Source organism: Hirundo rustica, chromosome 15 (genome assembly GCF_015227805.2).
Source record: "Hirundo rustica isolate bHirRus1 chromosome 15, bHirRus1.pri.v3, whole genome shotgun sequence".
Classification (NCBI taxonomy): domain Eukaryota; kingdom Metazoa; phylum Chordata; class Aves; order Passeriformes; family Hirundinidae; genus Hirundo; species Hirundo rustica.
The window spans coordinates 6,738,954-6,764,512 of NC_053464.1; the positions used below are offsets into that span (position 1 = coordinate 6,738,954).

Sequence of the window (25,559 nt, forward strand, 5' to 3'; positions counted from 1 at the left end):
ATTTTAATGTTCTTTTTTTCATTATTGTATAAGCAAGTTTTCTGCTAAGGCTATATCCAAAATAATTAAGAAAAGTTAAAGCTGCTCTTTTGCATATTCATTTTAAGCCATTATTCAGTCATACTTCCATTTCAGCTTAGAAATGTACTGTGTAATTGTAAAGCATATGAGAGGAGACTGCTGAGGGCCATTTCAGATAATCTCTCCAGAATTCTGGAGGGAAGCCCTGCAGGACCTCCAAATCTCTTAAATGATACCACTGTGATTTAAAGCTTTTGTCTGTAGCCAATGTTGATGCTCAGGTAAGCGCTTCCAGCAGTAACAGCATCCACTGAAAGCAGAAAATGAAAACCTAGATGGCAAAGAGAGCTGCACGTAAACTCAACATTTCAAACAAACATATGAACTATAACAATATCATTAGCTGAGAGGCTTAAATGACTAGGATATAGAACAATCTGTATTGTATCCTATTGCTATGGAACATGTTGCTTAGAAACAAGTCAGAACACACACAAGCCTCCAAACAAATTACTGGGATGTGTGCTGGGATGAAATATATATATATATATATATATATGCATGGAAATGTATAAAGCAAAATCTCTACTTTTCATGATTCTGTTTAAATCTTTAAAATGAGAAAAATCCTGACCATCTTGGATGAGAAGTATCAACTAAAGCTTATATTTCCATTTACTGTAAAATTGCATAACTTAAGTATATTAACAATAATATAAATCTGCAAGTATTACTCTGCTTAGTGCAGACCTCTGATTTTTTTAAAAAATAATCTACATTTCCTCAAATACTACTATTAGCCAAAAAGTGTACTGTCAAGGGACTCATGAAACTCGTCTTTAAATTCTACATCTATTACAACTTCCTTTGTGATAATTTGGAGTGTATTACATTTAATGATGACAGATGATTTCCAGCCAAGCCCCCTCCATTGTCCATGCTATTCCTAGGCACGGCAAACAAAATGCACACCCAAGCAGATTCTCCAACTCAGGAGACTACACATTAATTCAAAACAGAGGAAGGTGGATTGCCACTGAGCTGCCTGACTGCAAACGGGGCTGTGAGCAATGGTACTGAGTCAACTCTGCTACAGACAGCTCCAGACTCTGCAGATGCTCAGTGGGTGAGTCCAGCTGATCACAGGGATGCGGAAATTGCTGCATTAGGGAGGACCCTGCACTAGAGACTGAGGCTCACACGTGCTGTGTTGGATGTGACAGGAGAGATGCATCCCCCAGCAGAGCAGCAAAGCAGATGGTGGTTTCAGAGTGTGGCTTCATAACTCGGTATGATCCGACACAGGATTACCAATGAAAAGCCAACGGTCTGTGCCTCCCCCCAACCCCAGCTGCTTCTGCTGCTTTCACACTGCCCAGGTGCCTCCTGTCAGGTCCGTGCTCTGGCCTGGCAGCACCATGAAATAAATAAGTGCTCTTCTGCAACGCCTGGGCACTGCTGCCACTCACTTCGGGCTGCAGAACTCCTCATGCCAACACGAGAAAGAGGCTGAAAGTCAGCAGGGAAGGGCTGGATGGGAATACACCTGGCTCTTGGCAGCAGCAGTCTTAATCCTAACCTTTTATAAAAACTTCAAGAAATCTTATTGTTGCCAGAGCAAGTTTTTTAAAAGCTCTCAGCCACCATCATCTTCTAATTGTATACAGATTACATACAAAGTCAAATTGTACATCGTAGTCTTAGTTTACTGAAGTAGTTAAGCATGTGTTTATTATAATGGTATTACAATATATTTATTATTCATTTAAGTGCTACATTGAAGAAGAAAATTCTGTGGCGTAAGTGTTGATTTACTTTTACGACATACAATTATCCCACTGACACTAAAGAGATCATTTATAGTAGCTTAGCACAGCCCCGCAGGATCAGTACATGGAATTTACAGTGCTTCCTATATTAACAAAGGAGTAACACCTTTTTCGCCAGTATTTTTTCTCAAGAAACATACCTGATGGACTACCACTGGATAAGGGGTCATAAAAACATCTCTAAACACTAGTTAACACAACTTAGAGCTTTTTCTTTATAAAAAACCCAAACCAACCCAAACAAAGAAGCAGAAGAGGCCAAGAGTATCATCAATACTCAACAGGCCAGCAATAGCAGGAAGTCTCTTGAATAAACAATTCTCATGCAACATGGATTTGATTGCAAGGGATGAGGGGAAGAAATCCTTCCTGACTACACCTGGCAATCAGTTTCTCAGGCAGCACAAAGACAATTCCAGTGCACACCTGAGAAATCCACTCGTTCCAGCCCTGTATCCTGTTTCCAGAACTTGCCAGTCTCCAGTTCCTCACAAACCAGTAAATTTCAAATGCACAACAAATCCCGGAAAGAAATTATGTTTCAAGGTGGAAATAAAATTTCCTTCCTGCCTAGGTTTTTTTTTTTTTTAGACTAGCCTGAAGGCAACTGCTAACTCTGAAACTCAGATTGTCATATGAAAAATATGGTGCAAAGAAACTGGGATCCAACCTCCTTTTAAATCCCACCTAAGCACCAGACTGACCTGTTTCATCAATTTAATACTGTGTCTTCAAGAGTTCTGCATGTCATACAGCTCATCCACCTTTATATTGAAACAATTTAGGGTATAAAACAAGACTTCCTCAACTCTCTCCAGGGCTGTTAGAAACCTTTTAATCTGTAGTCCAGATATATTCCCAGTTCCTAATACAGGCACTGTTTGATGACACTGAATCTTCCTTATGCAACTGTATGCACATTTAAAGCTTTTCACTTGAATTTTCCAAATGTTCTGGTTGCTTACTTTGACAGTGTTACAAGATGCTGCAGGAGGTACACTCAATGGTATAGGAATTTCTGCAAAAGCTGTTTAGTTGGCACTGTGTGGTTGACATCAGGGACAGAAAATATCTTTGTTCCTTGCTCATACAAGGTTAATTTTGATCAGACAGATAAAAGAACAGTTTTCACAAAAAAGGCAAAATGCAAAGATAGTATCTGAGCTGTTTACAAAAAAGTAGGGTAATTAAGAGGACCTCCCATGCTACAGGATGCTATAATGTGTATCAATAGCCTGAGCAAAGAAAAAAATTCTGCTTTGCAATCTAAACCGCTAAAGTCCTTAATACTAATTTGCTGAAAACAATGTTAGGGTTTTTGTTTCCATCAAAAATCTCTTTCCTCATAAAGAAATATGAAGTAAAAAAAGAATTGCACCTCACAGTTCTCTTAAGGTACTAATTGCTGAAAGAAGCACTGTACTATCTCAGGATTTTTAGATTTCTCAAACCTGTGCAAGTAGCTTATGAAACAAAGACACCTTTTGAATTACTGGATCTCTACATACTTCATCTGGGTTTAACAATAAAATTACATTTTTAATTGTTGCAGGTTTTTCAATTCACATATATTTTTAAGTATTTTTGTGTCCTAAGGAAGAAACATTTGAGAATTCATGTGGCAAAACCAGCCATATTTTAAGGAAAAAGGAGGAGAAAAAATATTTTAAAGAAAGGAGGAGAAAAGAGGAGGGCAAAAGAAAGGAGAGACAAAATGGCAGAAGTCAATTTAGAAGACACTATTCTGTAAAATAAGTTGTCTTACAACTTATGTTTTTAACAAAGTAAAAGATGTTACCTGTAGTATTATTTAAATAGGGTTAAACAAACAACTGCAAGTGATTTTTAAAAAATGTATAAAATAACTGAGTTACATATTTCATAACATTCTAAACTGGAAACACGAAGCTCTGTTTTAGTCTCTCTAGATGTAAATCAAGCAGATTTGGAGTGTTTTCAATAATTCATTCTATATACCATGAGAAAGAAAATGATTGTTTTTCTAAGCTTTAGAAGTAGGAAAGGCTGGAAGGGGAGATCCTGTAGTCAATCAAATTCTCAAGAAGAGGTTCATTATTTTAATCATTACGTTGCCAAACTTGGGAGAGATAAAAGTATAAGCAATATTCATTGGGGAAAGTGAAAATGGAGAACAGGTACTAAAACACAGAAAAGGAAGCAAAGATAGTGATTATGAAAAACAATTATATCTTCTTTTATGCACCAAATAATTAAAGCTTTAAAATATTCATGGATTTAGACTGGCAGAGTGTCCCATAATTGCAGGGATTTTGCTATTCTGACAGACCATCATTATTGTAATGTACATTCTTTCATCCACTTTCTCCATAACTGACATGCTTGAAGAGGCCTGAAGATAATCCTTACCGTGGTTCCTCATTAGCCCACCTACACTACCCACCGTGCTGGGTTTTACCATGTTTTCCTGCCCTTCATTTCTTGGTATCTTACCCCGCACAGGTTTTGTTTCCTACAGCACTGCCCACTCCTCTGAAGCTCCTCGCTGCTGCTCGCAGAGCCCCAGCAGCAGCAGGGCTTTCACTGGGCCTGCTGTGAGTTGTGCGGCACACACAGCCCGAGCAGGAGGCCGCTGCTGGCCCTTCCCCTCAGCCACTGTCTCCCAGTCAGTACTGGCCTGCCACAAAGGAAGCACAACTGTTCTGCTCTCAGCCACTGCCACATGCAGCAACAACCAACCTCTCATTACCTTTCTAATCAATAACAGACCTCTGGCATCAGCACACTGCATAAAAATCACTGTTCTGTCTAGTTCTAACCTAAACCTAAGTAACGGGGGGTTTAAACTAACCTGTCAGGTACTGAATTTAATACTGGATATGGGCTATCTTTTTGTCATTTTGAACATTATTAAGGTCCAAATTAAAAAAAAAAAAAAAACCAAAAAAACAACACACAAACCCCCAAACAAACAAAACCAAACAAAATAACACCCCCCCAACTTTAAATTCTGAGGAAGGCGGGATCTCATGTGTAACTCTTGCCACCACACCAAGGGAGAAATCCCTGAATCACCAGACAATCCAGAAGTATCTGGAGGAAAAGCTACGGCAGAGTGCTGTAAAAGGAAAGCAGGTGTTTTGTATATTACAAATACAGGTTGTATCCTATTGATTGAGAAGCTGGAGTTGAGCCCAGAGCTGCAAAAGCCTGGTGTGTGAATTCCCACCAGTGTCAGACCTCCAGAGGTCTCTTCCTCCTCCTCCTTCGCCCGGGCCAGCTGGGAGAATCCTGCCCGCCAGGAGTAAAACAATTTCCCTGTCTCAGCAGCATTATTGCCTCAGCCTAACAAAGATTACTGTCAATGAATCTCCTAGAGTTCCATTTGTCAGCTTTAAATGATGTCCCAAATATTCTCAGGTGATTGCTATTTTAGAAACTAATGCCTGTACATCTTACCAATTTAATGCCCAGTCAAAATCCAATCATTTTAAAAGATATAATGTGGTTTGAAAAGCACACATCTCAAAACCAGAATCAAATCTATTTTAAAGTATGAGGGGAGAAGGGAATTCCAAAGAAAGAAGAGAAGTGAGAAAAGCAGTGTTGAAAATGAGGTAGCAATATGTCTAATACTAAAGGTTTGTGGGGTTTTATTTAGACATGCCATATTTAATGATGTTTATTTCATTATATTTATTTCACCAGTGACATTTTGAAGCACTTTGTGCAATATTTACAGGACAATTTCCGAGTCCTTCATTAATTCAGCACTAAATGATACTCTGAAAAGATTACTTGATTGCTCATTTTTCTTCATACACTTCCTATCAAGCTATCATCATCGTTATTTTACTAGTCTCAGGTAAAATTGAAATTTAGCTTTCACAGGCTTTTTTTCAGAGGGAAAACAATACCTCATTTAATGCACAAAACCTCTTCCTGACCTACAGCATTACATCAGACATGCCGGTGAACTGAACGTGCCCAGGACTTCTGCGTTCTCCGTCCCCCAACCAGCAAGTGACTGACCTTCCTTGAGACTTTTCTGGCTGTTCACCTCAAGGCATTCCTTCTCCTTCAGCGGCTTAAGATCTCCTGCAGGTAGGATCTCGGAAAAGCCCTGCTGCTGTTTCTTGGAGCTATCGATCATGGTGGGAATCCTTTAGAATGGCCACATCCAGCACCGAAAAAACGCAGGCCGCAGTGGGCAGCGGTACGGCGCGGTCCGCACGGGGCCCGGCGCGGGCTCCTACGGCAGCAGCCCCGGCGCCGCCGCGCCGCCCATGGCTGCTCCTGACGGCTCGGCTCAGCCCGGCTCGGCTCTGCTCGGTTCAGCCGGGCTCGGCTCTGCTCGGTTCAGCCGGGCTCGGCTCAGCCCGCCCGGGCTCGGCTCTGCTCGGTTCAGCCGGGCTCGGCTCTGCTCGGTTCAGCCGGGCTCGGCTCAGCTGAGCTCAGCTCAGCCCGCCCCGGCTCGGCTCAGTTCAGTTCAGCCCGCCCCGGCTCGGCTCAGTTCAGTTCAGCTCAGCTCAGCCCGCCCCGGCTCGGCTCGGCTCAGTTCAGTTCAGCCCGCCCCGGCTCGGCTCAGTTCAGTTCAGCCCGCCCCGGCTCGGCTCAGTTCAGCTCAGCTCAGCCCTCCCCGGCTCGCTGCGCTCGCTCTCACCGCAGGCACCGAGCATGTGAAGCACAAGTCCCAAAGGCCGCCTCTCCTCCCAGACAGACACTCCCCCTCTGCCTGGAGTTACGCTCGCTTCCTCTGCACATTGGTGTTTCAATATGCAGCTCGGTGGTCAATCATCTGACAAAGAATGAGTCAAGCGGTTAAAAATAAATCCAGCAGTTGCTGGAGCAGCATTCGCTGATACCTAAGACAAACTGCTGCTGAGGGCTCTCTCCCTTTCGCCCCTTCCTTCTCCCTGCCCCCACTCCTCGGAACACTGCTGCAGGCAGCAGAAATACTTCATCTTTGCCTGACCGGCACATTCATTACTCATTAAGTTTCACCAGTAAACAAAGCTGCATAGTGGCGTTTGAAAAAGTTATGTTAAGGAATATTCCCACCCACCCAACCTCAGGTCTGGTTCCAGAGACATTTATCTAGCAGAGGTAACTGGGAAAACCTGTGATTATTTCCATGCCTTTCCCTGCAGTATGAGAGACTCTGTTCCTTGTTGTAAATATCTAAACCCCGAGTATTTTATTATTTTCCTTTTTGCATTAGTTACACATCTCATTATTCCCAGCAGTTTCAGGAGTATTTCCTCCCACAGCTTCTGATCTGCCATTCTCTGCAGCATATCCCATTTATCTTACATGAGTCATCAACTTCAGTGTCAACCTGGAAGATTTCAGGGAAATGGATCCCCTCTAATTACCTGGCATTGGCCATGAGGGAACAGCAGAGTCTGCATTTAATTTCCTGCTCTTAGAGGAAATAAACTATACATAATGTTAAAGAGTCTCTACATGTCAACTAGGAACTCTGGCAGGTGTATTTTCCCTTCCCTTTGGCCTAAAAATGCCATCATTGCAAACATTTTCCACACCTCTACTTTGTACTTTAAATCTTTCAACCTGAAATTATAAAGGACATCTCCATTCATAGAAAATGTTTTACTTCCATAGAATCAGATTTGGAAACATCTATATACATTAAGATACAGAATTTCTGAAAGTGGAAACTAGAAAAAAACCCATCTTTTCCTCTTTGGCTCTTGCTACAAGACAAGCACTGAGCACTGCCTCTTCACCTTGACAGTGCACTCCCGGGACAAGTGATCGCACGGGGTGTGAAGCTGCCTGACCCAGCAGGATTTGGAAGCCTCTCCCTGTTTGCCAGCTGCTGGGAGAAGGGAGACCCAGATCTGCTCAGAGCTGCAGCCCCGGAGCCTGGTGAGCTCACCAGGCTTTAGCAACCTCCTGACATGTAAGGAGCTGACAATACAGGCAAAAAACTCTTTGCAGCATGAATGATTTGAGGCCACTTTCCCAGCCTAAAAATCAGTTTTCTGAACATCATTTGTATAAAAATTATCAGCTTAAATTATCTTCTACTCAAATACAAGTTACAGACTATTCCAATACATTTGCTTTTGCAGTGATTTTTACTGAACACAAGAAAAAAAAATACAGTGGAAAAGCTCCTTCATAAATCAAATTAACTTCCTCACTGCCTGCAGCTGAACACTTACTGTGCATAAGAAACAAAATTACTGTTGAGAAACTCCACACATTCAGAAAATAAAAACTCAGACAAGCAGAATACAAACACTGCTTAAACTTAAACACACATTAAACTCTGACACAGTCAATAAACAGAATCGTACACACTTGCTGATATAACAGATTACAACTCTGCATTTTTCTTGTACCAGGAGAGAAGTTAATTGTTTAGATGGATGAATTATATTCTAACAGTGTAACGATATATAACAGCAGAACTTGTTTTATGGAAAGGGTACAGTGCACTTCACATACTCAGAACTGATTTCCCAACGATGCAGAAAACAGAGTATTTTGAAATTTAAAAAGTTCCACGCTCTAATGAGGAAGTGTACAATTAAAGAACCCAGAGGAAGACATTTTCCCTCAAACACCATATTTCTGAGGGAAGTTCTATCCATTCCTATCCATTTGTAGTGCTTTTTATAAATTGAGAGTGCTCAGGTGAAAGCTGATCAGTAACAGCAGCTGGGTGGGAGCAGTTCAAGCCTTCAGGAGCATTTCTCTTGTTCAGAAAGATGAGTTTAGCCAGGAGTCTGTGCCATCCTCTCCTCTCCCTTACCAAGGGCAGCCACCCCACAAGAGATCAATGTGTTCATGCTTCAGCTGCTTGGAGTTATACCTCCTATTTTGCTTCAATTTCACCTCTTAGTACAATACAAGCTTAACACAGAGATGAAAATTTTAAAAGACCTTTAAGAGGTCTGATCAAAAGCTCAACAGTAACATGCAAAATCTTTAGTAAGAAAAGCAGGAACCACAGAATTTATGAAAAATAGGAATGAGGAAATTCCTGTACAGACTAGAAGAGATGAATGGTCAAAATGATGCTGTGTATTCTTCATGTAACCCAATATTGCCAATAAATGCTATACAATATGGAATAGTTGGGTGATGGCAGACATAACAAATGAAGACAAAGAAAAGATGCCTTTGAAGAAGAAAAAACTTCTGCTCTAGATTCAGTTATACTGTGAATATTGAGAATATCTGGATATTCTGCCCAGGGAAAAGTTTCTCTTAAATTCCTGCATGAAGAGTAACATTTATCTCCCGCATCATGAAAAATTATTCCTATTCCAATAACCTCTTATTTTCCCAGCAGTCTTGAATAGACTAATCCAAGATCAATTGATAACTTGGTTTTACTGGTTACTTGATTGTGTAATAATATAGTTCTTGTATTTTTAGTGATAAGGCTTCAGAGAAAAACTAATCATCATCTCAACATGTCTGTTGGAAAAGTCTAAAACTCTGAGACAGTTCCACAGGCAGCTGGGGGCATCTCACAATTCCCAGCTCCACAGCGCTGCAATGTGGGAAAAGTGCATGTTCTTATGATGGACTTTGTGAACATTCCTAAGAGCTGTTCTAGAAATGCAGAAACACTGTTAGCACGTTCCACTACTAAATTCACCCGCTCTCTACCAATACCCGGTGTCCAAGGTGTCCTGAGCAGGTGCCATGTGAACCAAGGCACAGAGCTGCCTGTCAGCCCCGCTGCCGACCCACCTGCCATTTGAGGACTCCCTCTGCCCTGCCAAATGAAATGAATTTGTAACTCTACAATGGTTAACACATTCTTACCTTTGACTGCTAAAGCACCACAGTGACTCCTCAGATTTCCTCATGCATTTTCAAATCTGATGGTAATTTTTTCAGTTCTTGTGAAATAGCAGAAGTTCTGTCATGAGCCATCACCACCACACTGACACATTAAACATACAGCCTATGTTTGGGCAGTATCTGTCTTGAAGATTGTTTGGACAGATAAAAACTGCTTTGTATTTCAGTTACTTTCGTTGTTGGTTTTAAAGGACCCTAATGCCACATTTATCTTAAAAGAAATGGTGACTTTACAGGTGGGAACTTTATATTTTCCCATTTGAATCACCCATTTTGGCCTACCACAAAAAATCCTCTAGAGGTAGGTACAAGTGAAACAATAGCAACTTGTTTGTTCTTTGACTGCTCTTTATTTTTAGCAGTATTACAGTTAATAGAACAACCCATGAATCAGGCAATATAAATCAGGGACAGAAGAAGCTTGGGATCTTTCAACTCCACTCAGAGTTTGAAATAATTTTGTGTTCAGTGTCTAAAACTGAGGTGGAATTTGGATTGTCATTTGAAATTGATGGCATTGTTAAAAACAGGCAAAAAACTTTTTCAAATTGCAAATTTTTCATCTTCTTTTTCTGCTGCTGACTATTTAAATAGAGAATGTTTTGTAATACAAAATATCGTAATTTCTAAACTAAACATAAAACATAAACAAAAACACTGGACATAAAACCTCTGCAATTTGAGCATGTACCTTTTCCAACAGAGTTGTTTTTAACATTACAAATAGTAAAATGACACTGAGGATCAGAGAAACCTATAATGACCTAGAAACAAAACTGTGGCTGAGAGATTGATTTCTATCAATCGCTCAACAAAACAACAAAACCAAAGTATCTCTTTCAGCTGAAAGAAAATCTTGAGTCCAGCATGTTTAATTTCTTCATTACTGGTTTAATCTCTGTTACAAACTGCATCAGTGTATTCAAACCAGAGGCAGAAGTAAAAGACACACAATAAGCTCTTGGTTTCAGTGAAAATTAAGCCTGTTAGAATTTGCATTATTTTCAGAGGGCAGAAGTACATCCCATTTGAATTTCAATTTAAGTTGAATATATTGCATAAGAATGGGTGAAATGAAGAAAAAAGGCCTCAGAATGGAACATCTATGTTAGTTCCATAAACCAGAATCCAGTAACATCTCAATTAACAGCAATATATTGCACAAGTTTTTCATAAATGTTTGCTTTACATCTAAGGTCACCAGCGCTTGTTCCTTCCATTCTTCTGCAACACAGACTTCCAAGTGTTCAGCCTACAGCAAAAGTGTTATTTAAAAAGTGGAAGTGTCTAGTAGATATTAACCAAAATTCCGGAGTACAGGAGGAAGCAGTGCCTGCCTGTCTGCCCCCACAACAGAGCCTTTATCTGGGTGAAGCATCAGTGACTGCTGAGTGACATCACTGACTGGGAGCTGCTTCACAGCCTTATTAAACACCAAGTAACTAAGCAACAATTGCTTTAACAGTACATTCCAACTCTTCACATCATATGGAACTCATTCCTTCGCAATCCCATCAAAAAGAAAAACAAAACCAAACACCCTCGGGTGCTAAAACTCTTTCACTACCACAATAACATTTTCAAGTGGGAAAAAAGCCTAATTACTCAAATATCTATTTCACCTTGGCTTTACATACACCTTGATGAATATCTTGGTGTTTTATATCGTGTTAGGATTAATCTAGTTCTTGATCAGGGTGTAATAATCTCTTCACATAGGAAAACAGTGCTCTGACTATACAAACTAAAGCATCAGTTTACATAACCCCTATTATAATTTATTTTATTACTTCTATAAACATTAAGAACATCACTTCAAATTATTAATTAAGAGGATTTGTTTTGGGGTTCTGTTCTGCCTATATTCCCCACCATTGTGGCAACAGAGACCCAAACCCCACAAATAATGGTCACCATCTACCTCAGTCACTCTTCCCAGAAAAATACCAAGCACTTACAGTGATGTCAAATTTGTAAGTCTGCATGTTCTACTTCTCTTCTCCCACTAAAACCCACACAAATTCCTTTTAAGGGAGAACATATGCTGGCAACATTCACCGCTTAAATGAAAACTACCTTCCATTTGGTCTTGCCCATATACACATCTAAATTAATAAATATTTTTAAAATGTGTATATAAAGTACATAAAATTTGCACTTTTGTATATGTTTAACTATACAGATTTACATTTAACTGCATGTATATATCCTGTGGAGGACAACATTTAGTCATCCACTGTGCTACCTCTGATTTGCAAAAGGTGCCTAAAATAAGTGCTGCACACCAATGACCAGTTCTGTTTGCTCCCCGTTACCTTCTTGTAGTTGTTCTGTCACAAGCTGACACTTCAACAACGACATTTGCAGTTAGGACGTAGCTCTAATTAAAACAATTATACAATGGAATTTAAAATTAACTCAACATTCTTTTCTAGCTATGCATATAGTTATGCACAAAGAATTTCAAGAAAAAAGGTCAGAGTAAGATTTGAGTAAGTTTGATCAAGTGAACTCTTTAAAGGAAAACATGCTTTCTTGTATCTCCTGTAATCACTCAAATGCCAGGCCCTCAAACAAGATTTCATATACACCAGATGCCTTGAATTCAGTCAGTCACAGGTCATGTCTCCTGTGTTAATCTCTTCACAATAAGCAGATAATTAAAAAAAATAATATCTATAAATCAAGCTAAAATGATGGAATGTTTGTTTAGAAGTTTACCAAAAGGAATGACCCTGCTGGAATTCTTTCATGTAGCCTGTGAAAATGTCAGAATATATTCCATTTAAGAGGTCACAGTCCCTAGAGATCTCTGAGTTTTGGCTTGTGTGTCTTTTCACATGCTTTAATATTTGAAAATTGTTCCTTGTAGACACTGACTGATGGCCTGGGAATGCTAGGATTGTGGGAACTGGCAGTACCAATGACAAAGACAGACTTACTGGGAAATCAGTACCTACCCAGTTTGCGCTCTCCTCTCGGAACAGATAGGATGATATTAAATATTTACAGGGAGACCAAGGGACATTTGTCTTTTCTACTGAAGTGGTAAAAAACCCAGACAAAACCCCAAAAACAAACTCCCCCCAAAAAAGAGAGCACTCCCAAAAAAACCAAAGCAAAGAGATAAATATATATTAATTACAATATACTGTGTGTTCTTAGCAAAGATTATTTAGTAGAATATTTGCATTGGATGTTCCATGGGCTATTAAAACCTCGATGGAAAGACAAACCCAGAATCTCTGAGACTGGCAGCAGCCTCTTGAGATCCCCTGGCCCAAGCCCTGCTGGAGCAGGGTCAGCTGGAACAGGCTTGCCCAGGACAGTGCCCAGTCTGATTTTTAGTATTTCCACGGGTGGAGATTGCACAGCCTCTCTGGGCCACCACTGCACACACACATTATTTATACACTACATTATAAACACACACACATTTCTACTGTAAACTTACAGAAACTCTGCACTTCTTTATCTAAATAGGTCTTTCAGGATACACTTCCTTTGAGGTCTGGTAATTGTTGGGGGGTTTTTAGGTTTGGTTTGCTGATGCTATTGGTGGTGGTGCTGTTAATCAGAATATCTGCATGCTGTTTTCCAGATCTCACTGCTTTCAGCTTAGTGATTATGAAACTGCTGAATTTAAGATGACATTTTCAATTCTATTCCCTGGTAAGCTATTACTTTAATCAGAACTAAGGTTTTGGGTTGTTGTTCTCTAGTCTTTCCACTAGCCATCTTTTCTACACTGTGTCTCTCCCAGCTCTCTCAAGAAAATAAATTCTAAGCACAGTGACCTACCTATACATCATCACAAGAGGAAACAACACACCTAATCACTGATCTTAGAGTGGAGAAAAACCTGTCATACAGAGGTGCAAGGAGAACGTCCCAAATCTCACCTGATTCCCTAATAGCAAATTTGCAGTTCAAATCTGTTAATTGCACAGAGGATTGAGAATTTGTTCAGAAGCCATAAAACTATGCCAAGAATGCACGTTACCAGTGCTACAAACTGAGGGAGTGAGGGAGTGGAAGATAAGAGATAACAGGCAAACTAATATACCACAACTCTTTTAGATGCCAGAAAAAATCCCTTGGATCATCAAATTTATTTAAGTAATACCATTAGGTTAAGTGGGATGTGGATTTCATTCAGTTATTTTAAGAACTGTGCCTCCCAGCTGACTCGACTGGTCCCTTAGGAGGGACTCAATATACACCATTTGGAGTATTTGTTTTTGTTTGGGCTTGTGTTGGGTTTTGTGTGTTCCATCTTCCCCTGAATTCCCCACAGTTCCCCACAAGCTCTCCAGCCCCACAGGAAGCTGCAATTCTCACCTGACCTTTGGTGCCTCAGGGTCTGCTCCTGAGTGTCCCTGTTCTTACAGCCAGGGGCACTGCTTTCTTTGGACTGCTTTCTCCTAATTGAGATTTTAACAGTCTTGCTTTTACTCTTAAGATGTCACTGTCCCAAGGCCTTTTTCCTACAAAACATCCAAGACACTTGGTTCTTCTCTCAATTAGGCCAATTCTGCTGGAGAGCATCTGCTGCCAGCCAAGGGAGGCACAGCACCACCTTCTCTACCTTCCTCCAGTTCATGACGCACAACCCCAAAGAGAAGCAGAAGCAATCCCACTCCTACAAGCAGGAGCTATCCCACTCCTACAAGCAGGAGCTATCCCACTCCTACAAGCAGGAGCTATCCCACTCCTGCGCTGGCTGTGAGTTTGGAGGAGCAGACACCTGACAGCCCCCACTGCCTGGAACAGAACTGCATCTCCACACCACATAAAGGGCAGGGAATGGGCACACTCCCCTTCTGACAGGATTTATGACCAAAATGCAGAGCTGAAGGGCAGTCAGTGGCCCAGACAGGTGCCAGTCATTACCTACCCATTTTACAAAAATATAACCAGGCTCCCACCTGTGGACGACAACTGCACAAGAGCAACTTACATGGCTCTTCTTCAGAAACTAGTAGCCAGTGTCACAAGAAGCATTTGGCACAATGAAATAGTCATGAGCCAAGAGAGTTTGCTGTAAAACACAAGCTGGGAGCTTTCTATTTTACATGTACCTTGAAATAATGATTTCACGGCTCCTCACACCCAGCCCTTCACAGCTCCCTCTTCCAGCCGAAGTGCCGTGATCACCGGTTCTGGAAAAGTACTAATTCAGCATGCAAAAAGCTCTGGCCATGCACTGCTTCCTTTTTTTGATGGCATCTACATGTGCAATCCCTTCCCATCATTTGGCTCTGAAACAGCAGGTTGGAAAGCTGCAGGCAGCTTCATTCCCATCCACCCTCCTGCTGTCAGCAGCAGACAGCCTATCCTTCCCTCCCTTGCCACCTCCTGGCTCTCAGACAGGAGCTCGTGAAACCGTGGTACAGTGTGTGGGCAGCACATTGTTCTGACTGGTACTTGGGCTGTGCCACGCTGCTGCTACTCCTGTCAGCCTTCCTCCACTGCAGCCCAACTCAACACCCAGGCATCAGGCTTCTCCCTCCTGCTCCCAAAGAGCCTCAGCCACGTCGCTTTTCCCGAAACCTCCCTAAGGACACGGCATCTTGCCTAAGAAGCACCAACACTGGACCCAACCTGGCATCCTTCAGGCAGGGCTGCAAACGCAGGGCCTGTTCCCAAACTCCAGGGATGTGTGCAGCCCCACTGCTCATCAGAGGGACTGTGCACCCGTGGCTGTCATGAGACTGCCAGAATCACAGACACACCTCCATCATCACCCAGGAGGTGACAAGTGTGAAGAGCAGAACCAATGAAATAGGGACTTTTGCTGCTTTTTAGCAAGTGGAGGAAGAGTTGGCCTCCAGAGAACAAGCACGATAAACCACTGTAATACACAGCGCACAGGCTTACATGATCAATGCACTCTAAGTACTGCCTAATTATCCAGAAAGATGCAGACTAATGAGAAGCTGAAATTAGTTTCATTAGCAATACAGTATTGCCCACAGCCATGAACTTGATCAGAGCTCAAATGAAACAGGAGAACCTTACAATTGTGACAGCCCAGGAGACCTACATTCAACATCCACCTCCCAAAATTATCCATTTGATTTTGTTCAGGGAGTAAATACTTGCACGTAAAAGTGACTAGAAAATCTTCAGCTCCTAAATGCACTCCGACTGTTTTGATATTGATCCTCTGCTGGAAGTTAAAACCTCTTCGACAGAGTTGGCACAGCATATAAATGTTCTTTGTAAACTCATGGGACAATAATTCCACTGGAGCTTAAGCTAACCATGAGAATTTGCAGCAAACCCACCAAGCTCTGCCCACCTAAACTCTTATGCCTGCTTTGCTCTGTGACTGGGATCTCTGGGACAGAGGGCAGGGGAGAGGAGGAAAATGTGAAAAATGAGAAGGTAGTAACAGCTCCAGTGACTGTTGGCTCACCAGGCATGCTGTGATTACCTCCATGGTAAACAAAACCGAACCAGAGCAGAAGCTTTCTACCCTTGCAGTGACATTGGAAAAGCTGGAAACACAGTTTCTGTACTAACTTGTGCAAGTCAGCTTAACAGCACTGCAGAGCAGCACTAGAACAGTTCAGCCTCCTACTGAACTACTGCCAAAAGACTCTTTCAAGTAAACAAAAGGTTTAAAGGATCACTACCAAAGCTCACAGTAAGCGTAATGTTTCCTGCATAAAAATATCCTACCAAAAAATACCCTTAAACATTTCAGAATTTTTTAAAGTGCCACTGTATTTCTATGAACTTCAATCTCTTATGCTTATAGACTTTATAAAGTAGTGACATGCTAAAATACTCTTACAAAGTCCCAATTCTTGGTAAAAAGTGAAAATATTAAATTATTAAAACTACTTTTAATTTGAATCCATCACGTTCAAAGTTCACTTTTACAAATTTTCTTCCAACTTTCGTAATTTCTACAAAAAATTGTTTCTAACCAACTAAAATTTCTAAATCTGAATTTATAGATGTGCAATAGTTTGGCTGCTCTGAAGGTTTGACAGGACACAAGATACCTACCTCATCCATTTTAGTTTTACAGGAAATTAAGAAAAAAAAAATTTTCCAGAAGTATACTAATTTTGAATTAAAACTTTGTGGGATAGAATGCAAAATATTAACTGTATATTATTTATACAGAAAAAAACCCCAATCAAACATTCACGAAAATGATCCCTTTTTGTCTGATAATAATACAACTCTCAAAAACGTTTTATCAATACTTGTAGCATACAACAGCCGCAGTTTTAAAACTACTTAAAAATCTCCCCGACTCCATCCGATGTCCCAGAGCGGCCCCGGCGGGCGCAGCTCCCGGGACGGATTTCCCAACATCCCGCAGCCCCGGGCGTGGCCAGAGGCAGCGCGGAGCGGCGCCGCGGTCCCCGCCCGCTCCCTCCCGCGGCCCCGGGCCCGCACTCACCGTTCTTGCGCTCGGTGAGGGGCGGCAGGCAGGGGCCGGGCTGCAGCGACAGCCCCCGCAGTTCGTGCGCCACGGCCTCGCTGTGCGGGCTGGGCGCCAGGCGCGCCGGGGGCCCGGGCTCGTCCTCGCCGTCCGCCGGCCCCGCGGGCTCCATGCTGGGCTCGCCTCGGCGCTCTGCGGAAACAACGCGGCTCCGGTCACTCCGTGCTCCCGCAACACCCAACGCAAACTCGGGCAAAGTCAGCTTTAGAATGACGGACGTTACCTGCTGATTTCCCATAAGTATTACGGGTCTGCAAAAATATGGTCAGGGAATGGATCCAGAGGCAATTTAACAGAGAAGCGGGACGGTTTCTCCGCTCACACCGACAGGAACATCAGGCAGAGTCAACCCTCATGATGGATGGCCAGAAGCTCCGTGCCCCACCATGTGCCCCCACCCGCCTATCAGCACAACATCCCTTTTTCCAATGGCTTCTGCTACAAAATGCTGAATTAATATATTGTGCTAACATACAAGTGGCTTCTAATATTTTGAAGCTCTGCACTACTTTCCTTCGGATCCCAAATCAACGTCAGTATTCATACGGGACTTCACACCACCGAAGGACTGTATTAGAACTAGTCAATCCTCAGTCTCTCCATCAAGGAAGACTTTGGGCCGTGAATATTTTAAAACTAATTTTACTGCACACTAGCTGCAATTTACTATTTCCTTCCTTTCTACCATTAGTGTTATTTAATCTACAGTAAGGAGAGACAGGAGTATGAATTACTGGTACAAGCTTTTATACATCACAGAACTATCAAGTCATTAAAGTTTCAGTAAATCAAGATGGACTTCAATGAAGTCCTATCCCTGGATTCTTGGAAACTTGAATGATATGAAATATTAAAAACTCAGAAAGATCCACGAAAATGAAGAAATGTCTTATTATTGTGAGATTTTCTTGTTAATTTTAAATTATTTTTTCTAAAGAAACACCACTGGCTTGCCCTACTCAGCCTTAAACTTCAATCTGACTATAAACACCACATGTTGGGGTGTGTATGGAGAATTTTTTAAATGCAATATGTTTCAATGATCAATATCAAAATATTTCAAGTGTTATAATGATATTTAAAAAACCAAGACGACAAAAAATTATCATGACCACCAAAGAACAGCCTACACTACAAAAGGGTAGAGAATCATGTTCTGAAAGTGTGAATTGAAAAATAAGAAATATAAGCAAGTACTGTTTGATATGCACCTAAATAGAACAATTATCGTGGTTAAGTGCATTTTTTTCATTATTTTCCCTAGTTACCAACTCTTGCTTTCACATTAAATGAAGACACATTAACTTACTGTTATGCAAGATTTTTTTTCTTTGTTCTTAGCTTTTAGAAGCATAATTTACTCAGCTCTCACTCGATTTCCTGACATTACACTCTCCTCAAACTCCCACTCACCCATACAAATTAAGTGCATTATTAACCAAGCAGATCTCTTCAGAGCAGAATTTAAGTGAAAATTTAGCTGCTTATCTGTTCATATTCACAGCATTTTATCCACAATTTACGAGTTATGGGTTGCCTTGGAGTCACTTTTCAAAGAGATTAAGCCACGTGAGCTGTATTCATGCTTTCAAACCAGATGAAATGAACAGAAACACCTTCTTGTACTGAAGTTTTAGCATTTGTTATGCTGCAGGTTAGCTAATTTTTTCCCATGACAGATAAGTAAACGTCATGCTTCGAATGAAACCAGCTTGACTTTCATACTTCTGCCATGCACTGCGGAATTGGTAACATGTCCATCTCTTAAATTTTGTTTCAGGAATGTACAGAGATGTGGGTTTAATGTCCAGATCCAACTGAGAACACAGCATGCAATTAAATGATGTTGATTGCGGCACAGCAGCACAACTCAAAACGAGTTTGACTTCCCACACAACATGTGCTTCATCTGTGGTTTGAACATTAATAGATCCGCTTGGAAGGGACTTCTGGAGGTCATCCCCTGTCCCACGGGATTACCAGCTCTCAGGAACTTGCCTTGTCAGCTTCTGAAAATCTCCAAAACAGGTGATTTCCCCACCTCTGGTTAACCTCACTATGAATGCTTTACCCACCCTCTTCACACAGAATTGCTTTTCCTGCTGATCATGACTCTCACGTCCCCATTTTCACTATTGTTTTCTACAGTACATGAATGTCATCATTAGAAAACCTCTAAATCCAAAGTTCTCCCTTATTTTAGACTTTCCAATTCACGGTAAAGCCCCAGATATTGCACTTCCCTTTCCTGAGATCTTTTAGATAGGCTGCTAAAAACCCAGGTATGTTCTCAAATGATCCTTTAACACTGGAACAATCCTATTGCTACGTTGCTACATTATCTTTGAACAAAAGACACTCTAGAATTCCCAGAAAGTCTAAATTCCTCAAATTCTTTACTTGTATCTCAAATTACATTTTGCTCTCATTTCTCTTCATTTTTTCTTATGAACTGCTGCTGTATCAGACTACAGAAATATTTCTGAGCTTAGAATAACAAATTCTCTTAACCTTCCTCAAAAAGGAAAACACACATCCCCGCCCAACATTTACAGGGTTTTTTTATAGGGGGAAAAAAAAAGTCAGTGACCTACATCATGAACATCTGGCTTAGGTAACACTAGGATCCTTACAGCTCCTTACTGAATCAACTAACAGAACATCTAAAAAATATTATAAAGATGACAAATTGAAGACTTGCAATAATAAAATATAAACAATTAATTTGATCCTTATCTCTTGTTCTATTAGAATCTAATGAATTCATTCAGCCGTTCAACCTCCTGAACTTGACATCCATGAAATGACTAGTTTGTCTTTGGCATAAGGTTTTCCTTATCGATTGACAAACTAATTTGGAAACTTAAAAATCACTTTTATAAATATCTTCCTAAAAAAGAAAGAACTAAATTAGGAAAAAAGACATCTGTAAACATCAGTAAACATCTCTGGATACATCTTTTTACACTACTGCATGCATGAGAATAAACCATTAGCATTTTCTCATTTTAACTGTTCCAGATGAATGCAACTGCTTTAGCATCAGGTGGGGGCTACAGCCAGCAGCATTTGCTTCACATAAAACTCAACATGAAGATATGCAGAATGTCTCCCATCTATTTTCAGTCTTCAAAAGCCATTTCATTCTGATGTTTCTAATATAGCAAATTGTTTGTATGTCAACAATTCAAACACAAAAATGGGTAGTAGAAAACATTGGTTCGCCTTGTTTAAAATCAAACCCTGTACAATAAACACTTTATCCAGCAACCATGTGCAAAACTGAGAAACCTGATTTAGAATGTAACGCCCATAATATTCTCCTATTTTATATTAAAGATAACAAATTGCCTCCCCTTTCTCATTTGCTTGAAGCCTCTTCAATCCTGAAGAATTATTTCAGATTTGCCATCGGCATTTACAGATGGTAACCATTATCTGTATAACCCCTGAATTGAAGCAGACCTCTACAGAAAGTATATTAATAACATAACTGAAACTGAAACATAACTTACTTTTATACTAGGCTGATCTGACAAAAATCAGTTGACACTCCAGGGGTTTCCACCCCCCTCCTTGAAACTAAGACATCTGAAGTCAAAGTTGTGTAAGCCATCACTCTGTTAGGTATGAAAACCATTTCTGCTTACAAACCGTTGGAAAGCATAATACCAATTTATTTCCAGAATCTAAAAATAAAATTACTTATTGTTCCAATAGTCCTAAATTATTACAGGCGGCTAATTTGGGTTTTTTGTTGCTGTTGTTTGTTTGTTTTAACATAGAATTCAGCAAAATGTTTAAGAGTAGTAAAGTGAAAACTAGAAAAAAATTATTTTCCAACTTAGCCTTTAGAATACATTATCAAAATAGAATCTGCACCAGCACTGCTAGGAGGCTTCGGTTCACATTTCCGTGACAAGTACATATGAACAGTGTTCCAGCACTGGCAAAGCAGAACTCCTGTACAATGTATGAACCTTATGTAAGTGTTCTCACAGATTGTAGGTGGTTGCTATCTTCTTAACTGCTGAAGACAAACGCTCCTTTTATTTTTAAACATTTTATCTTCAAAAGACAAAATGTATTTCCTTGGAAAAAATCTTACAAGGAGGGGGAAATACATACTTCCCTGCTACTTGAGACACCAGAACTGGTATTTTATTTGGCACAAGCTCTGAAATCTGGATGACACTTCAGTAGTAAATCAACTTTTATTTTAGCAATCTGCTGGAAAATAACAGTTCAAGAATCACAGTGCATTCAAGCTTTGGCCAAGTCAGTCGGCTGACATTAACACTGCTCACTCACACCTGCAAGGAACCTGGGTCACTGTACCCAGTACAGTATTGAATTGAATTAACAGTCATCAGATATTAGCAATACCAGCTCCAGGATTTACAGAATCATGGTGTCAACGTGAGCACTCAGTTTGTCCATTTATAAAACGCAGTAAAATTTAAAACTCTAGCAGTCTGTAGTAGACCAGAATCTTTAGTGGCAAGAATACTCGAAATGTAAAATGTTGGGTTTGTTTTATTTTTCTTACCTTTTTCTTCAAAGTATCAGAAAACACTAAAAACTATCCTTAAAAAGTGTGAGATCAGGAGGTTAAGTAACAGCTGCCAAGGCAGGCTATTGCATGAAGCTTTTAGTCTCCCTGTCAGTGCCTGGAAAGGCTTGGAGATCTCTGCAGCGGGAACAGTGATTTCTGACACTGGGGCCAATAAGCACTTTAGGGGCTGTTACAGTTTTAAATATTCCTTCTATTTGAGCAGTGGGCATTAATGATTTGTATTTGAGAGAATGTGAGAAGTCACAATCTGAGACCGGCTTGGCAATTCCCCTTCCCCTCTCATGAAGAAGGGCAAGGACTGTGCTTTCAGAATGCAGCAGACACTACCGGTGCCTACACAAGCCTACAGCAAACTCCCTTCCTAGGCTACGAATTAGTTCAGTCGAGTGGTCAGACCCTTGGAATGCTCAGTCTCTCCTTTCTTCCAAGGATCAACATACATCAGGCTTGAACATAAACAAAGTAGTCGGGAACATTCAGCTCACTGAAGGATCCAGGAACTGGAAGCTCTGGAGTCACTTCCCGGAGGCAAGCCCTGCGGATGGAACACCCACTGCAAGGAGAGGAAGAGACGCAGGGTTTTAAAGGATGGCTCCGCTTGGCATGCTGCCCATCAGCAAGGGCTACAGAGAAATACAGAAACAAATCGTGGGCTTGGCTGCACTCTCCATGTCCACCAGCTCCTGGAGCAACACCAAACAGAGGCTGTGCTCCAGGGAGGGTGAAGCTCCTCAGCCCAGCCACAGCGGCTGCCGGAGCTCAGAAACGCAGCAAGGGCTGTGGGGGCATGAGCCCCGAGCAAGCCTCACCTCTGCTGTGCTGACACCCTTCCCACAGACACCATCTTACTGCAGCAGGGGAACTTTGACATGAGAACTGGCATTTAATTACCATATTGAAAGGGAAACTGCAATCTTATAGTTAAAACAGTGTCGATAAACTTAATTAAATAAATTTTGTAGTCAAATACAGGGCAACAAGAATTTAAATCATACAGCTATTTTTATGAAGGTAATTATACAAAAGCAGAAAAAGATGAGAAATATCAGCAGCTGACTAACCATGAGTAATCAGCTTGGATTATGCATTATGAAAAACTATTACTATTCATTTCTTTAAAAAACAGTGTGCAGAAGGATCTGACAAAATTGAAGTCCTGTCACACTTCTCACTGTTCCAGTACCTGGAATAACGTGTTTCTTCCAGGAGCACAGAGTCCTTCTACACTGGGCTGGTCAATATTGCAGAAAAATGTCCGCTTTTATTAAATAACTGAGATTAAATTTTTGTCATTGTCTGCTCTAGCTAAATTAATACCATTGAACAGACACCAAAAGACCTCCAGAAACTCATTTAACACTTCTGCATATTTTGCTATGCAGAATAAGCTACAGTGGCAAATGCACACTGTAAAGGAGGTAATATGTAGAGAATTACTTGTATCTGGACATAGGCTGGGGATGAGTCAGGAGAATCCTTGATGATATATTCCCTCCACTGCTACCTCCAGGCACAAAAAAAAAAAAAAAAAAAAAAAAAAAAAAAAAAAAAAAAAAAAAAAAATTACAGTAATTGGTAATGGGAACTGTGCCCTGCTAAGTGCAAATGAATTACCTGGCAGTGTGGGGCTGTGAGCAATAAAGGCAGCCTCCCACAGCTCCATTAAAGTGTGGGGAAACGAAAGCCTACCCTGTCGCTGTGTAGGGCCATAGAGATGATTTATCTATTCTCACATTACTGCCTTCTCAAACCAACCTGTTCAAACAAGAGTTGGTGAATTCCGGGCTACACATAAACCTTCACTGGAAAGAATCTACCTCATAGCAATGTTGTGAAGCTTAGTGTTTAAATACCTTAAGGTCTCATACAAATCTTTTAAGTAGTTGTAAATATTACAACTATCTTCTGTATTCATATTTCAAGGGCGTTAAAATTATAATAATAGAATTTATTAAAATGCTAAACTTCTTACAAATATTTTAAGTAAAGCAAGCAAAGATTCAATATGCACAATATTCATCACTGGAACAAACCCCATACCTTCAGATGAAAGTGATGTTTAAATTGTTTACTGATTATATAAAACTATTCAAATACATCACCTTCCTTTAAGAAACAGTTGTGAAATCCTGCAGTGTGCACCAAAATCAATAAATCAGTCAGAGGCACCAAACAAAAAGTAAAGTCTAAAATTAGCTGCCTCTTAAAGACAAGACACAATCAACAACCCCATCTTTAAGGAGAAGTCTGAACTGCTCTGCTATCCCACCCTGTGAGAAAGATGCTCACCTCTAGAGAGCTGTTTAAGACCAGGCATGGAAGCAAACATCCATTAACCCACCCTGAAAACCCAGGACAGCTTTCAATTTACCTTCTGCTGACACAAGGCTTCATCAGCAGAAGCTACAGTGTTAACTTGCAGTCTTTCCCGCAGAGTTCATAAAGATTTGTGCTGAAAACTCTGAAGCACAAGAGGATGTTGATTTAAATATTTCATCTACAACAACTCCATCTTCCCTAAGAGCTGCTGCCTGAGCACTCAGCGGAATTCGGGCCACAATACCCAAAGTGTAGAAAATGTTGTCCCGTAACTTGTTGTAAGTGAAGGACTTCAGGCACAGTTCTCAACAACTTTTTACTTTTAATCACCATATGAGCAGACATAATTTGATTTAATCTCATCTTTTCTGTAGATATTCTTAATGAACAATCCTCCTCTTAAGGCAATGTTAAGTGGTTCAGCTGGTTCCACTTGATAAAATAAATACAAAGCTGTGAAAGTACATATCCTCACTAGTTCTATTAAAATAAAGAGCTTCATAAAAATACTTAGAACTATATAGGCAAAACATGAAGTACTATCTTGTTTAGATGTTACTGTATATGGAAATATGTTGTGTGCAAACGGTCAGGAAAATCTAAACACGACATTCCTATTTTTCAGTCTGGGAACATGTTGATAGTTAATATTCTGCATTTGCTTTAATACTCTAATTTAAAAAGCTGACATTAACATTGGCAACAAATACATTTAGGCTGAGCTTACAAAGCAACGCAAGGTCAGTTTTAGACCTAAATTTAGCACGGCAAAGAAACAAACCACACAACCAAAAAAAAGCTATCTGCATTAGTGTGGTGTGCAAACAAATGATGCTTCCAGTTTCTCACCCTCATAAATGTCTACATATTCTTTTTTTTTTTTTTTTTTTTTTAAACAATGAAACCTAGTGACATATGACTTCAGAAGCAACTTACTTGAATTCCAGTCAAAAAAAAATTCCCAAGTTCTTAATTCCAGTTTTAATATGAAGCGCTTTGCAGTAGTGTTTGAGTAGTTGCAAGATCAACTCAGATTAACCTGCCCAAAAGCACGTTCAGTTCTTCTGGTCTAGGACAGAACTTTGCAGAAGGAATTAGTAAGATCCCATGTGCTCCATGATTTTCTGTGGCCAGAAAACATAAGGTGTAGCCAGAAGAATCTATTTATGCAATTGAAGTTGCCAACATAGGAAAAAATCAAAACCCAAGTCTTCCTTTTGGTATTATAAACGTACTTGATAGCTGAGACAAGAATTAGTAACTTTTATCAATGAATTGGATCGTAATCTTTCCCAATTCCTCTAAGGTGATAAGAGACATTTGATAGCAAAAATAGTGGTGCATCTTAAAAATTAATGTTGGTAAAGCTCTTAAGGCATTTCAGGAAAGGTTAGATGACTCCATGATTTCATTTGTTTGCCTGGATACTGCAAGATGTTCCCATTTATGACTAAGCTGCAGGTGCTATTCTGTTTATTTTACTGCCTGTAAACCAAACCCTTGAATTGAACAAAGCAAGGAA

At 40.4% G+C, this 25,559-nt stretch overlaps 1 protein-coding gene across 4 annotated transcripts in view; it reads right to left on the bottom strand.

Annotated features, from left to right (window-relative positions):
- MRTFB (myocardin related transcription factor B) overlaps positions 1-25,559 on the bottom strand; it is a 65,382-nt gene that overhangs the window by 33,785 nt on the left and 6,038 nt on the right. For 2 of the 4 annotated variants that reach the window (XM_040079303.1, XM_040079301.1), the window contains exon 1: positions 17,101-17,269. The exons of 1 other annotated variant lie outside the window; for it this stretch is intronic. In XM_040079303.1, the coding sequence (XP_039935237.1) occupies positions 17,101-17,254 (154 nt within the window). In that variant the 5' untranslated portion in view covers positions 17,255-17,269. Of the gene's footprint in view, positions 1-5,861; positions 6,103-17,100; positions 17,270-25,559 lie in introns of those variants that run through there. One more of the 4 variants, XM_040079302.2, reaches the window with a different exon arrangement.